The sequence below is a fragment of the Capra hircus genome, chromosome 2, assembly GCF_001704415.2.
Source record: "Capra hircus breed San Clemente chromosome 2, ASM170441v1, whole genome shotgun sequence".
In the NCBI taxonomy this organism is placed as follows: Eukaryota; Metazoa; Chordata; class Mammalia; order Artiodactyla; family Bovidae; genus Capra; species Capra hircus.
Genome location: NC_030809.1, coordinates 97382269 through 97394099, shown reverse-complemented (window position 1 = coordinate 97394099; position 11831 = coordinate 97382269). Strand labels below are relative to the sequence as shown.

Sequence of the window (11831 nt, the reverse complement as noted above, 5' to 3'; positions counted from 1 at the left end):
ATCCCAGGGACGGGGGAGCCTCATGGGCTGCCTTCTATGGGGTCTCACAGAGTCAGACACTACTGAAGCGATTTAGCAGCACCAGCAGCAGCAGTTCTCAAAAAATAGGTAGAATTTGTTTAAAAAGATTATTTGAACAATGAAGATAAAAATCTCAATTGTCCATTGTTAAGTAATTTTAATTTGTTTTTGCTGTATTAGAATTATATGTTATTCTAAAAGTAAAATATTATTTTCTTATATATAAAATATAAATGTTATAATAAGTTATATTTCGTTTACCATTGCTAGCAACTGGTGAGGTGGGAAGATGATTTTTGTACTCATCTTGTTTTTAAAATAATATCAGCTTTGGTAGGATAGAAACAACATTGTTTAGGTAGTCTAATGACTGACACATCAGTTCAGTCAGTTGATCTTTTTGAGCCTCATTTCATTGTCTGTGAAATGGAGAGAGTGATAACTAACTCCTGTGGTTGCGCTGGGAATTGTACGCAATGATAAGCACATATGAGACTAGTGTATGTTTAGCTGCTGAGGACCTTATGGTTGTCTTCACTCACTGGACCCATATCCGTAAGTTATGTGCCTTGATTTCCAGGTCTGATGAGGAATGTAGTAACAAATGGTTCAAAACTATGTGTGGGGACATTTATTCTTCCCAACTTCAAATGCTTGAAGTATGAGGCTGAAGAATAACCACAGTAGGGTGGGTTGTTTTTTTTTTTTAACTTTAAAAGAGCTTTCCATACTTTGTGGTTGTAAATTTCCATAAGTTGTAATTTAATAGAATCGTAAAATAAATAATACTCAGTGAAACTTCAGGATTTCTGGACCTACTGCCCCTCCCCTGGTTCATTTCCCATTTTCAGAGGAAGGCATTGAAACCCTGTAAGGTTAAAGACCTTCTTCAAAGTCAATCAGCAAGGGAGCAATAGAGCTAGGACTGGAACCTTCATCTTTTCCTGAACTCTTTATCTGTACCATCACCAGATCATCCTGCTGTGTCATCATTTGGGATCTAGCCTGGGCCATTAAAAGAATGAGAACATTCAACTCACTTGGCAGTATGAAGGAGACGCATTTCTTTGTAATGTTTTTCCAACGGTCTGTGTACCTAGTTCTTTCAATCATTCCTATATGAATTACAAATGTATTTTGATTGTTTCATAGAACAACTAGCTCTAACTCCTCCAGTATAAGGAGACATAGTCACCAATTACATAGTAATTAGTAGTCACTAATTGACATAGTGCTCTCTAGGTATCAGGCATTATTCTAAGGGCTTCACATAGATTAATTATTTTATTTTCCACAACAGCACTATGAGGAGGAATCCCCTGTCATTCATATAAGGAAATGGAGGCACAGAGGAGGCAAGCAGTAGCCAAATATGAAGGTCTCTGTCAAATTTGAATCAGAAGATGCTAGAGAGAGAGATTCTACTGTCAGAAGATACCTGGGTGGATGGATCTTTATTATATGAGCTCTGTTTTATGCAGAAAGAGTGCCTTAAAACCTTTCAAATCATCTACATTTTATATATCTAGTTCTATTGAATCCCAATCAGTCTACATTATAAGGTTCTACCACAGCACATAAATATCAACAAAAGATTATATTTATTTATATTGATAACCAGTGGTATAAATATAACCAGTTATGCTTGGTCCAGTGTTGATAACAAAATGGTATTTTATTTCATGATTGTAAGTCCCTTAGTATGTAATAATAAAAACAGTTATGGAGATAGTATTTTACTGGTCAAGAAAAATTATCAAAAGAAGAGAGAATTTCTATTAATCAATATGTGGTTTTTCTTTCTTACACATGCAATTATATAGAAATATTATCTGTATTGCTTACATTGATATTTGAATTTGAGCATAAAAATAGCCATTAATGTATCAAATATTTTACAGGTAGAAAATCAGCTCCAATTTGAGTAATTAGCAATTTCAAGACTAATTTGAGTAAAAACGGTTGGATGGAAAAACTTTGGACATTCATTTATTGCAGAGGGGTGTTGTGATTTAACAAAACCTTCATTAAGTAATGATACAAAAGGCTTATTCAGTACTTTTCTATTTAAAAGTAATTCAAATGAAATCTGAATAAGTTACTCACAACCACTGGATTGTTCATGATAGATATTTTACATCAGAACAGAAGTACTCTACTACTTTGATCATGTGAGTTAATATGGGGTGTGTGTGTGTGTGTGTTTATTAAGTGGGGAATGTTGTGCAAACTTGCGAAGGGAACAGATTGACAAAGTCTAATTTTTGTTGATGTAGATTTATTGCATTCTACAATTGATGTGTTTTGCTCTATTGAATAGATGTGTTCATTAAAGAAACTTGCCTGGAGGTCATGGTCTGTATTCAAATGACTCTCATTCTAAGATAGTGAAAAGGGGGATATATAATGGCTCATCAGTGCCTTAAAGGTACTGTGACAATACAATACTGTTAAAATATCATAGAATATAAATGTAAAGAGTCACACAATTTTTTAAAGCTGTGGCTATCTGCGGTTAGATCTGTGTTTTTAGCACGTTGACTTTAAAGTTTAAAGGAGAAATTGTAAATGAACAGAATACATTGGATTGTTTGGATAGTGAGCTCCTTAAACAATGCTTAAATGCTCTATAAATGATGCTGGACTGCACTTTCAGGTTGCTGTGTTACTGTATCCTAGCGTTTCATAGGAACTATTGATTTAGGAATGAGCTGGTTGAGTTTGAAAAGGAGGGATTTACACCAAGGGTGAGAAAATTGTTTAAAGATATAGTATCAACTGAAGAGATTGCTTATAAAAATATAAGCAATAGTAAGTGCTGATTGGGCAATGCTTTTGATAAAGCGCATGGCCGAGAGAGTAACAGCTTTAGCATGTACGTGTTATCCAGTGCTATTAAACTGCCTCTCAGTTTTCATGAAGATTGACTTTCTTTGCATGATAACTTTCGCATCTTAAAGCGTTTTGCCTTATCTTTTCCAGGTTTGAAGTGTGTTTGTCTTTTGTGTGACTCTTCAAACTTTACCTGCCAAACAGAAGGAGCATGTTGGGCTTCTGTTATGTTAACCAATGGAAAGGAACAGGTGATCAAGTCCTGTGTCTCTCTCCCAGAATTAAATGCACAAGTCTTCTGTCATAGTTCCAACAATGTTACCAAAACGGAATGCTGCTTCACAGATTTTTGCAACAACATAACACTGCACCTTCCAACAGGTAAAGGGTTTATCTTTGTTCTTTCCAAATTTCATTTTACTCTTGGGAAATTATAAGCATGATAGAAATCAAACTGTCTTATGTTTCTTTAAATAACAAAATCTGTTTTAGAGTTCTTTCTATTTTTTTGCTAAAATTCTCTAGAGCCTAGCTGAGGTTGATTTTTTAAAAATTGTACAAGACTGTCGAAACACTGACAACAGCATAACAATTTTGAAGAAATCTGTCCACATGAATTGTATTTTTTGAAGTGATTAATGAATCTAGAATAAAATATAAACTTTTCTGTATCCTTTTAAAGGAAAGAAATTAAAATGTATATCAAGAAAAAAGAGAAAAAAGAGCAAAAGTAAAAATAGTAGATTACCAACTTTTATGGAAACAGAATCTTTTTCTCATGGGTGCCTTCTGCATATCTTCGTCTGACCACACTCAAGTGAGAGCACTTGTTAGCAGAAAGACAGAGTAGAATTTGACCTTCTATTATTGTGTGAATATATTGCTGCCTTTCCCACAATTTCATGGAGTTTCATTCTAATTTATAAGATACAAAAATCTTAATCTGGCCTTTTATCTGGAATCTGAAATTTGAGGGACTATTAAAGAGGTAAGCAATTCAAATTAAAAACTAATTTATAACATGAAAATGTCCTGATAGTAAGTTTTCTTTAATATGTTAGTATATATACAGAAATAGATATCCTTCTTCACAAATGAATGTTTGAAAGTACTGTTATCCAGTCTCAGATATTCATATATCACCGTATTCTACTATAGTATTTTAACATATTATTATTATTAATAAATTAACGGCTCCTTTTTTTTTTGCTGGAAAACATTTACTTTATGCAAAAAACAAGTTTACTTGGCATAAATAGAAGATAACTAAGTAAATAAACAAACAAATGTACTGACTGTATTTCTGGTAGCTATTTTACATTTTCTTTTTAAGAGAAGATAGTCATGTTAAAAACATACTGACATGAAATGAGACATTTTGATACATAATCAGAAAAACTAAGAGAACCAGAGAAGAAAATCTGGTGTGATTTAATGTTATTTAGTATCATATTGGTTTACCACTTCAATAAAATCATTTCATATACCACTGTTGATACTTGTCACATTCTCTGGGAAACATTATTCTAAAGCATTATCTATTATTATGTGTTACAACCTCAGAGGAATATTTCATCCCTGAAAGCTACTAGGAGTCTTGGATTTTGCCCCACAATTATTCTGTCTCAGATTCCACAGACTTCCTTGATTTGGTAGTCATTTGATACCTATTGTGATACAAGAATTTGTTTTCCATATGCTTTTTTCCCTGGTTTTGGTAGACTAGAGACATGAAGATCCCTTATATTTGATGATGTTCTTCCCATGACCAAGATCAAAAAGACTGAGGGGAAGGAAATTCTCCATATTAGTCTGTGGCAATGACCTCTTTAATGTGTCTTCTCAATAAAGAATTATCCATAAGAACATTTTCTGCCAGTCAGTAGGGGTACAAGATAATATTGTACAACAAAATGTCTAGGAGGACAAAATGTTTCACATACAGCTGGGCAAATTAAAGGTACTGAGTGCAGTAAGGATGTGAATCCTTCCCAGTTCAGCTCTAAATTCTGCCTAACTACTGAGATGCCTGTATTCTACCTTCAAGTCCAGTTGGGAACCAGCCTTTCTTAAAAAAATAAAAACAGTTTTATTGAGGTATAATTTAGATATAATGAAATGCACACATCTTAAGTGTATGGTTTGATGTGTTTTGACACATACATTTATGTAACTGCCACATTTCTATTACGTCAAAATGTCCTCAGGCAGTCTCCACTTTCACCAAAGCCAGGAGACTGATTTTCTAATCCTTGTAGATTAGATTTATTTTTCCTGGAGTTTCACATCAGAGGAGTCCTATGGAGGAGATTATTTTGCACTTGGCTTCTTTCATTCATCCTGTTTTTGAGATTTATTCAGGAAGCTTGTTACCTTTTAACTGCTGGGTAATATGCCTTTGTCTGTTTTGCTTTGTTCTTTTTACACACCCATCCACAATGGGGATTCAGGTTGTTTCCACTTGTGGGCTGTTGTTAACAAAGCTGCTGTGAACAACTGATTACTAGTCTTTGGATATATGTCATCTTCTCTTGAGAAAGTATCTAAGAGTAGAATTGAAGGGTCGTATGCCAAAGCCTTTGACTGTGTGGATCACAATAAACTGTGGAAAATTCTGAAAGAGATGGGAATACCAGACCACCTGACCTGCCTCTTGAGAAATCTGTATGCAGGTCAGGAAGCAACAGTTAGAACTGGACATGGAACAACAGACTGGCTCCAAATAGGAAAAGGAGTATGTCAAGTCTGTATATTGTCACCCTGCTTATTTAACTTATATGCAGAGAAAATGCATCATCATGAGAAATGCTGGACTGGAAGAAACACAAGCTGGAATCAAGATTGCCAGGAGAAATATCAATAACCTCAGATATGCAGATGACACCACCCTTATGGCAGAAAATGAAGAGGAGCTAAAAAGCCTCTTGATGAAAGTGAAAGTGGAGAGTGAAAAAGTTGGCTTAAAGCTCAACATTCAGAAAATGAAGATCATGGCATCCGGTCCCATCACTTCATGGAAAATAGATGGGGAAACAGTGGAAACAGTGTCAGACTTTATTTTGGGGGGCTCCAAAATCACTGCAGATGGTGATTGCAGCCATGAAATTAAAAGACGCTTACTCCTTGAAAGAAAAGTTATGACCAACCTAGATGGCATATTCAAAAGCAGAGACATTACTTTGCCGATTAAGGTCTGTCTAGTCAAAGCTATGTTTTTTCTTGTGGTCATGTATGGGTGTGAGAGTTGGACTGTGAAGAAGGCAGAGCGCCGAAGAATTGATGCTTTTGAACTGTGGTGTTGGAGAAGACTCTTGAGAGTCCCTTGGACTGCAAGGAGATCCAACCAGTCCATTCTGAAGGAGATCAGCCCTGGGATTTCTTTGGAAGGAATGGTGCAGAAGCTGAAACTCCAGTACTTTGGCCACCTCATGCAAAGAGTTGACTCATTGGAAAAGACTGTGATGCTGGGAGGGATTGGGGGCAGGAGGAGAAGGGGACAACAGAAGATGAGATGGCTGGATGGCGTCACTGACTCAATGGACGTGAGTCTGAGTGAACTCTGGGAGTTGGTGATGGACAGGGAGGCCTGGCGTGCTGCAATTCATGGGGTCGCAAAGAGTCAGACACGACTGAGCAACTGAACTGAACTGATGATAACTATATGTTTAATTTTTAAATCTAATCTCCCAAATAGTTTTCAAATTGCTTGTACCATTTTGTATCCCCAATAGAAATGTCTGATAGTTCCAGTTGGTCCATACATTTTAGCACTTAGTATAGTCAGTCTTTTAAATTGTGGACATTCAAGTGATTGTGTAGTGGTATTTCATTGTGGTTTTCATTTGCATTGCCTTAATGATTCAGTCAGTCAGTTCAGTTCAGTCGCTCAGTTGTGTCCGACTCTTTGTGACCCCACAAATTGCAGCACGCCAGGCCTCCCGGTCCATCACCAACTCCCAGAGTTCACTCAAACTCACGACCATCGAGTAGGTGATGCCATCCAGCCATCTCATCCTCTGTCGTCCCCTCCTCCTCCTGCCCCTAATCCCTCCCAACATCAGAGTCTTTTCCAATGAGCCAACTCTTCACATGAGGTGGCCAAAGCACTGGAGTTTCAGCTTCAGCATCATTCCTTCCAAAGAAATCCCAGGACCGATCTTCTTTAGAATGGTCTGGTTGGAGCTCCTTGCAGTCCAAGAGACTCTCAAGAGTCTTCTCCAATACCACAGTTCAAAAGCATCAATTCTTCGGCACTCAGCTTTCTTCACAGTCCAACTCTCACTTCCATACATGACCACAGGAAAAACCATAGCCTTGACTAGACGAATCTTTGTTGGCAATGTCTCTGCCTTTGAATGTGCTATCTAGGTTGGTCATAACTTTCCTTCCAAGGAGAAAGCGTGGATTTCTTGGCTGCAATCACCATCTGCAGTGATTTTGGAGCCCCCCAAAATAAATTCTGACACTGTTTCCATTGTTTCCCCATCTATTACACGTGAAGTGATGGGACCGGATGCCATAATCTTAGTTTTCTGAATGTTGAGCTATAAGCCAACTTTTTCACTCTCCACTTTCAGTTTCATCAAGAGGCTTTTGAGTTCCTCTTCACTTTCTGCCATAAGGGTGGTGTCATCTGCATATCTGAGGTTACTGATATTTCTCCTGGCAATCTTGATTCCAGCTTGTGCTTCTTCCAGCCCAGCATTTCTCAGGATGTACTCTGCATATAAGTTAAATAAGCAAGGTGACAATATAAGCCTTGACGTACTCCTTTTTTATTTGGAACCAGTCTGTTGTTCCATGTCCAGTTCTAACTGTTGCTTCCTGACCTGCATACACGTTTCTCAAGAGGCAGGTCAGGTGGTCTGGTATTCCCATCTCTTTCAGAATTTTTCACAGTTTATTGTGATCCACACAATCAAAGGCTTTGGCATAGTCAATAAGGTAGAAATAGATGTTTTTCTGGAACTCTCTTTCTTTTTCGATGATCCAGCGGATGTTGGCAATTTGATCTCTGGTTCCTCTGCCTTTTCTAAAGCCAGCTTGAACGTCTGGAAGTTCACGGTTCACGTATTGCTGAAGCCTGGCTTGGAGAATTTTGAGCATTACTTTACTAGTGTGTGAGATGAGTGCAATTGTGCGGTGGTTTGAGCATTCTTTGGCATTGCCTTTCTTTGGGATTGGAATGAAAACTGACCTTTTCTGGTCCTGTGGCCGCTGCTGAATTTTCCAAATTTGCTGACATATTGAGTGCAGCACTTCATGTTAAATTATTTTTTCTTGTGCATATTAGACATTTATATTTCTTTCTTTATAAAGTGTAAAATCTTTTGCATATTAAATTCATTTTTCTTGTTATGGATGACTTTAAGATTCTTTATATATTCTGAATACAAGTCCTTCATCTGACAGGTTTATTATGAGGATTTTCTCACATTCTATGGATTTTGACATTTTGTTTCCTTGAAGGTGTCTTTTGGAGAGTAGAAGATAAAATTTGAAGTGTACTTTATTTTTTAAAAAATTATTAATGGTTCATATATTTCATGTCCTAAGAAATCTTTATGTATCCAAAGGTCATAAATTTTTTCTTTTATGGCTTCTTCTAGGAATTGTAACATTTTAGCTTTTACATTTAAGCCCATGTTTAGTTTAAATTTAATTTTTGTTATTTTGTGAGGTTAAGTGGAATATTTATTGTTTCCATGTGTATTTGAAGTTGTTCCCAGCATCATTTATTGCAAAATCCATCCTTTCAATTTCTTTGACCTTTTGATTGAAAATAAAGTGACCATATGTATATGGGTATCTTTCTGGCCTCCAAATGTCTATACTTATGTCACTATGAAACTTATGTCACTCTTGATTATTATAGCTTTAAAGTAAGTATTAAAATCAGATAATATGACCCTTCCAACTTCGTTCATTTTCAAGTTGATTTGCTATCCTCAGTTATTTGCATTTCCATTTTAGAATTGGTAATTCCCTGGAAGTCCAGTGGTCAAGACTACAGTCCCACTGCAGAGTGCACAGGTTTGATCCCTGGTTAGGGAACTCCGGGATACTGCTGCACAGCCAAAAAAAGAAAAAGTGGAAAAAATAAATTTTTGAATCATTTTGAGAACTTTCTTAAAAATAACAATGCTGAATTTTTTATTAGATTGAGTTGAGTATGGATTAGTTGGAGAAAATAGTCATGTAACAATGTTAACTTTTTTGATCCATAAACATAGTATATTTTTCCATTTATTTAGTTTTACTTCAGTTACTCTTAGTACATCTTATACATATTTTGCTTGGATTTTTCTCTAAATATTGCATGTTTTTGATGCTATCATAAATGGTATTTTTGACATCTCCATTTCTAAATGTTAACTGCCAGTATATGAAAATAAAATTAATGTTATATATTGACCTTATATCCTATAAGCTTATGAGAATAACATATTTTAGTAGCTTTTAAAAAATTCTCTGACATTTTCTACATACAGAATAATTTTGTCTGTGAGTACAGTCAAAATTACATCTTCCTTTCTGGTCTCTATGCATTTTATTTTATTTTTTTCTTGCTTTTTTTGCACTGACTAGGATCACCAATATGATGATGAGTAGGAGTGGTTAACGTAAATATCCTTGTCTTTTTCCTGGTTCTAGGAGGAATGCCCTCACTCTTTTACCATCAAGTATGAAGGTATTTTTTGGTTTGTTTGTGTTTTGGTAGACCATTGTTATCAACTGAGAAAATTTGCTTTTATTCCTGGTTTGGGGAAAGTCTTTTAAAAAATCATGAATGAATATTAAGATTATAACATGATTTCTTTACTGATATGATGGATTACCTTGATTAATTTTCAAAGATTACTTATAACTGGGAAGGTATGTACGCTAGTAATTAATTTGTCTACAAAGAAATGCTTTGTGACCTTTAATGATATCAAATTTCTTTAATAAACTAAGAATTTGTTTCCTTTAGTGACATGGTATGATAAATTGACATTCAGTTGAGTAGGATTGCATGTGCAGTCATCTTGTATTGGATGTTCTCTCTGTGAGGTAGTGCTGAATGGTTATTAGCTGTGTTTGGAACAGCAGCTGTTGGAGAGGAGTTGGAGTTGGGGACCCTCAGACTGAGCAGTGACACAGCCAGTGCCAGTAACTTTGCTATTTTTGTGTCATCAGTAAGTGTGGTTGATATCCCCTGCTTTGCCTAAAGAGAATGTATCCATTTCAAATGTGATCATGTATATATGAAATATATAAATGTGCTCTGAAAAGCAGACAGTGTGACATTTCTACAGTACTTAATACACTGCATCACACTCATGAGTAAACTGGTAGGAGAAAAGGTCGAGAGGTAACCAGAACAGGGTGAAGAAAATCTGGGACTTCTCTTTTCAGTTGCAGCTGAAAGCCAAGTGGGTGCTTGCCTCTTGGCTCTTTCAGCCATCACCCTAGACTACGGGGTCGCTTCTGGATAGCTGACTTGGTGTAGATATAGTGACTACTCTTGTCATGTTTCAGCCATCTCTTTTCTGTCCTTGAGTCCTGCTTATAATGATTGAGCTCTGGCTATATTTCTTTGTGACAAAATTCCTACCCTCAATACATCTTGTGACTGTTTTCTCCTCAATTCCTCTTCCTGATGGTGTCCTTATAACTCAGCACCTGGAAATCTGTAGTCACAAACTCTTGCCCTCCTAAAATCCTTCTAAGTGTTTGATTCTAATTCTTCGTAGACTAGGAGCTTTCGTACAGGTTTCCACTATGACACACAGAAACACATTTTGTATAATTTCCCCCATATGCACATATATCTGAAATAGAATTTTACAAAATATTCTTACTTGTAAAATGTGTAAGATACTCCATGCTTTCATTAAGTAACCAAGATTTGATTTAGATCACATAAAATTCAATCACTTGCCCTTAAAAAAGTACTTCTTTGTTTGACATTGCATGCAGGTTTAATCCTTAGGAGTTAATTTTTTTGATAGAAGTAATTTTATAGTTTGGTAGACATATAACATTAGAAAAAAATCGCTTGTTTCCCTGGAGCTTATTCTGTTAGTATATTTGATGTCACTGGAGTGACCTTCAAGTTCAACTATTATCACAAATATTTAGAGGGTTTTTTCTTATGTAAACTTGAAAGCCAACAATCATTTCCAAAAACAGTTGTGTTTTGACTAGTGCTTGGAGTTCATGTCTCTGCTAATAGCAAATATGTTATTATTTTCATTAGGCAGCATACCAAATATATTTAAAAATTATAATTAAATACAGGCAATGCAAATCAATTAAGCAAGAGAAACATATTTTATGTAGTGTAACCTAATTTCTTATTACCATTTATTTTTAGACCAGATAAAAACAACTCTTTTAAACTCCAAAAATATCCACCCACCTTTCCAGATGCTGCTTGTCTTGCCCTGACTCCAGTGACTTTAGATTTAGTACTTCTCAGGCTTTATTAAATTTCTTTCACAGTAACTCATGCAGATTGTCCATTCACAACTCCCTCTGAAATTAAGAGAGAATCCACTTTGGTAGGAAAAATTCAGCTTCAAAAGTAAATGATGTATTATTAACTCTTAAAGAATATTTCCATTTCAATAAAAAAAAAGGACTTATTTACCCAAATGTGTACTTTTTGGGTGGAGGATGAGGGAGGGAGGTTGTTTGTAGGGTGAAAAAACAAATAATAAATGAAAGGGTTACATTTTTTGGAAAAAGTTCCAAGAGATATTTTGGTTGTGTGTCCCTATAATGGGTTCTGTCTGTGAGCCCTCTAATAAATTTCACAGTTTCTTCACTGATTTAGTTTAAGTTGGACGTTTTGTATCTATTCTTCAAGCTTCTTAAATTATTTTCCCTATATTTTCTAATATTTGAGTCTCTGATCATTTTAATATCTACAGCTCCTATGAATTTGAATCTGCTGATTTCTATTCTTGGTTGGCCACTTTCCTTGTGTGTTT

The 11831-nt window shown here is 35.7% G+C and overlaps 1 protein-coding gene across 1 annotated transcript in view; it reads left to right on the top strand.

Moving 5' to 3' along the window:
• ACVR1C (activin A receptor type 1C) overlaps positions 3005-11831 on the top strand; it is a 55307-nt gene continuing 46480 nt past the window's right edge. Inside the window, exon 1 of the mRNA XM_005676114.3 lies at positions 3005-3234. Coding sequence (XP_005676171.1) covers positions 3081-3234 — 154 coding nt within the window. The 5' untranslated portion in view covers positions 3005-3080. The remainder of the gene's footprint in view (positions 3235-11831) is intronic.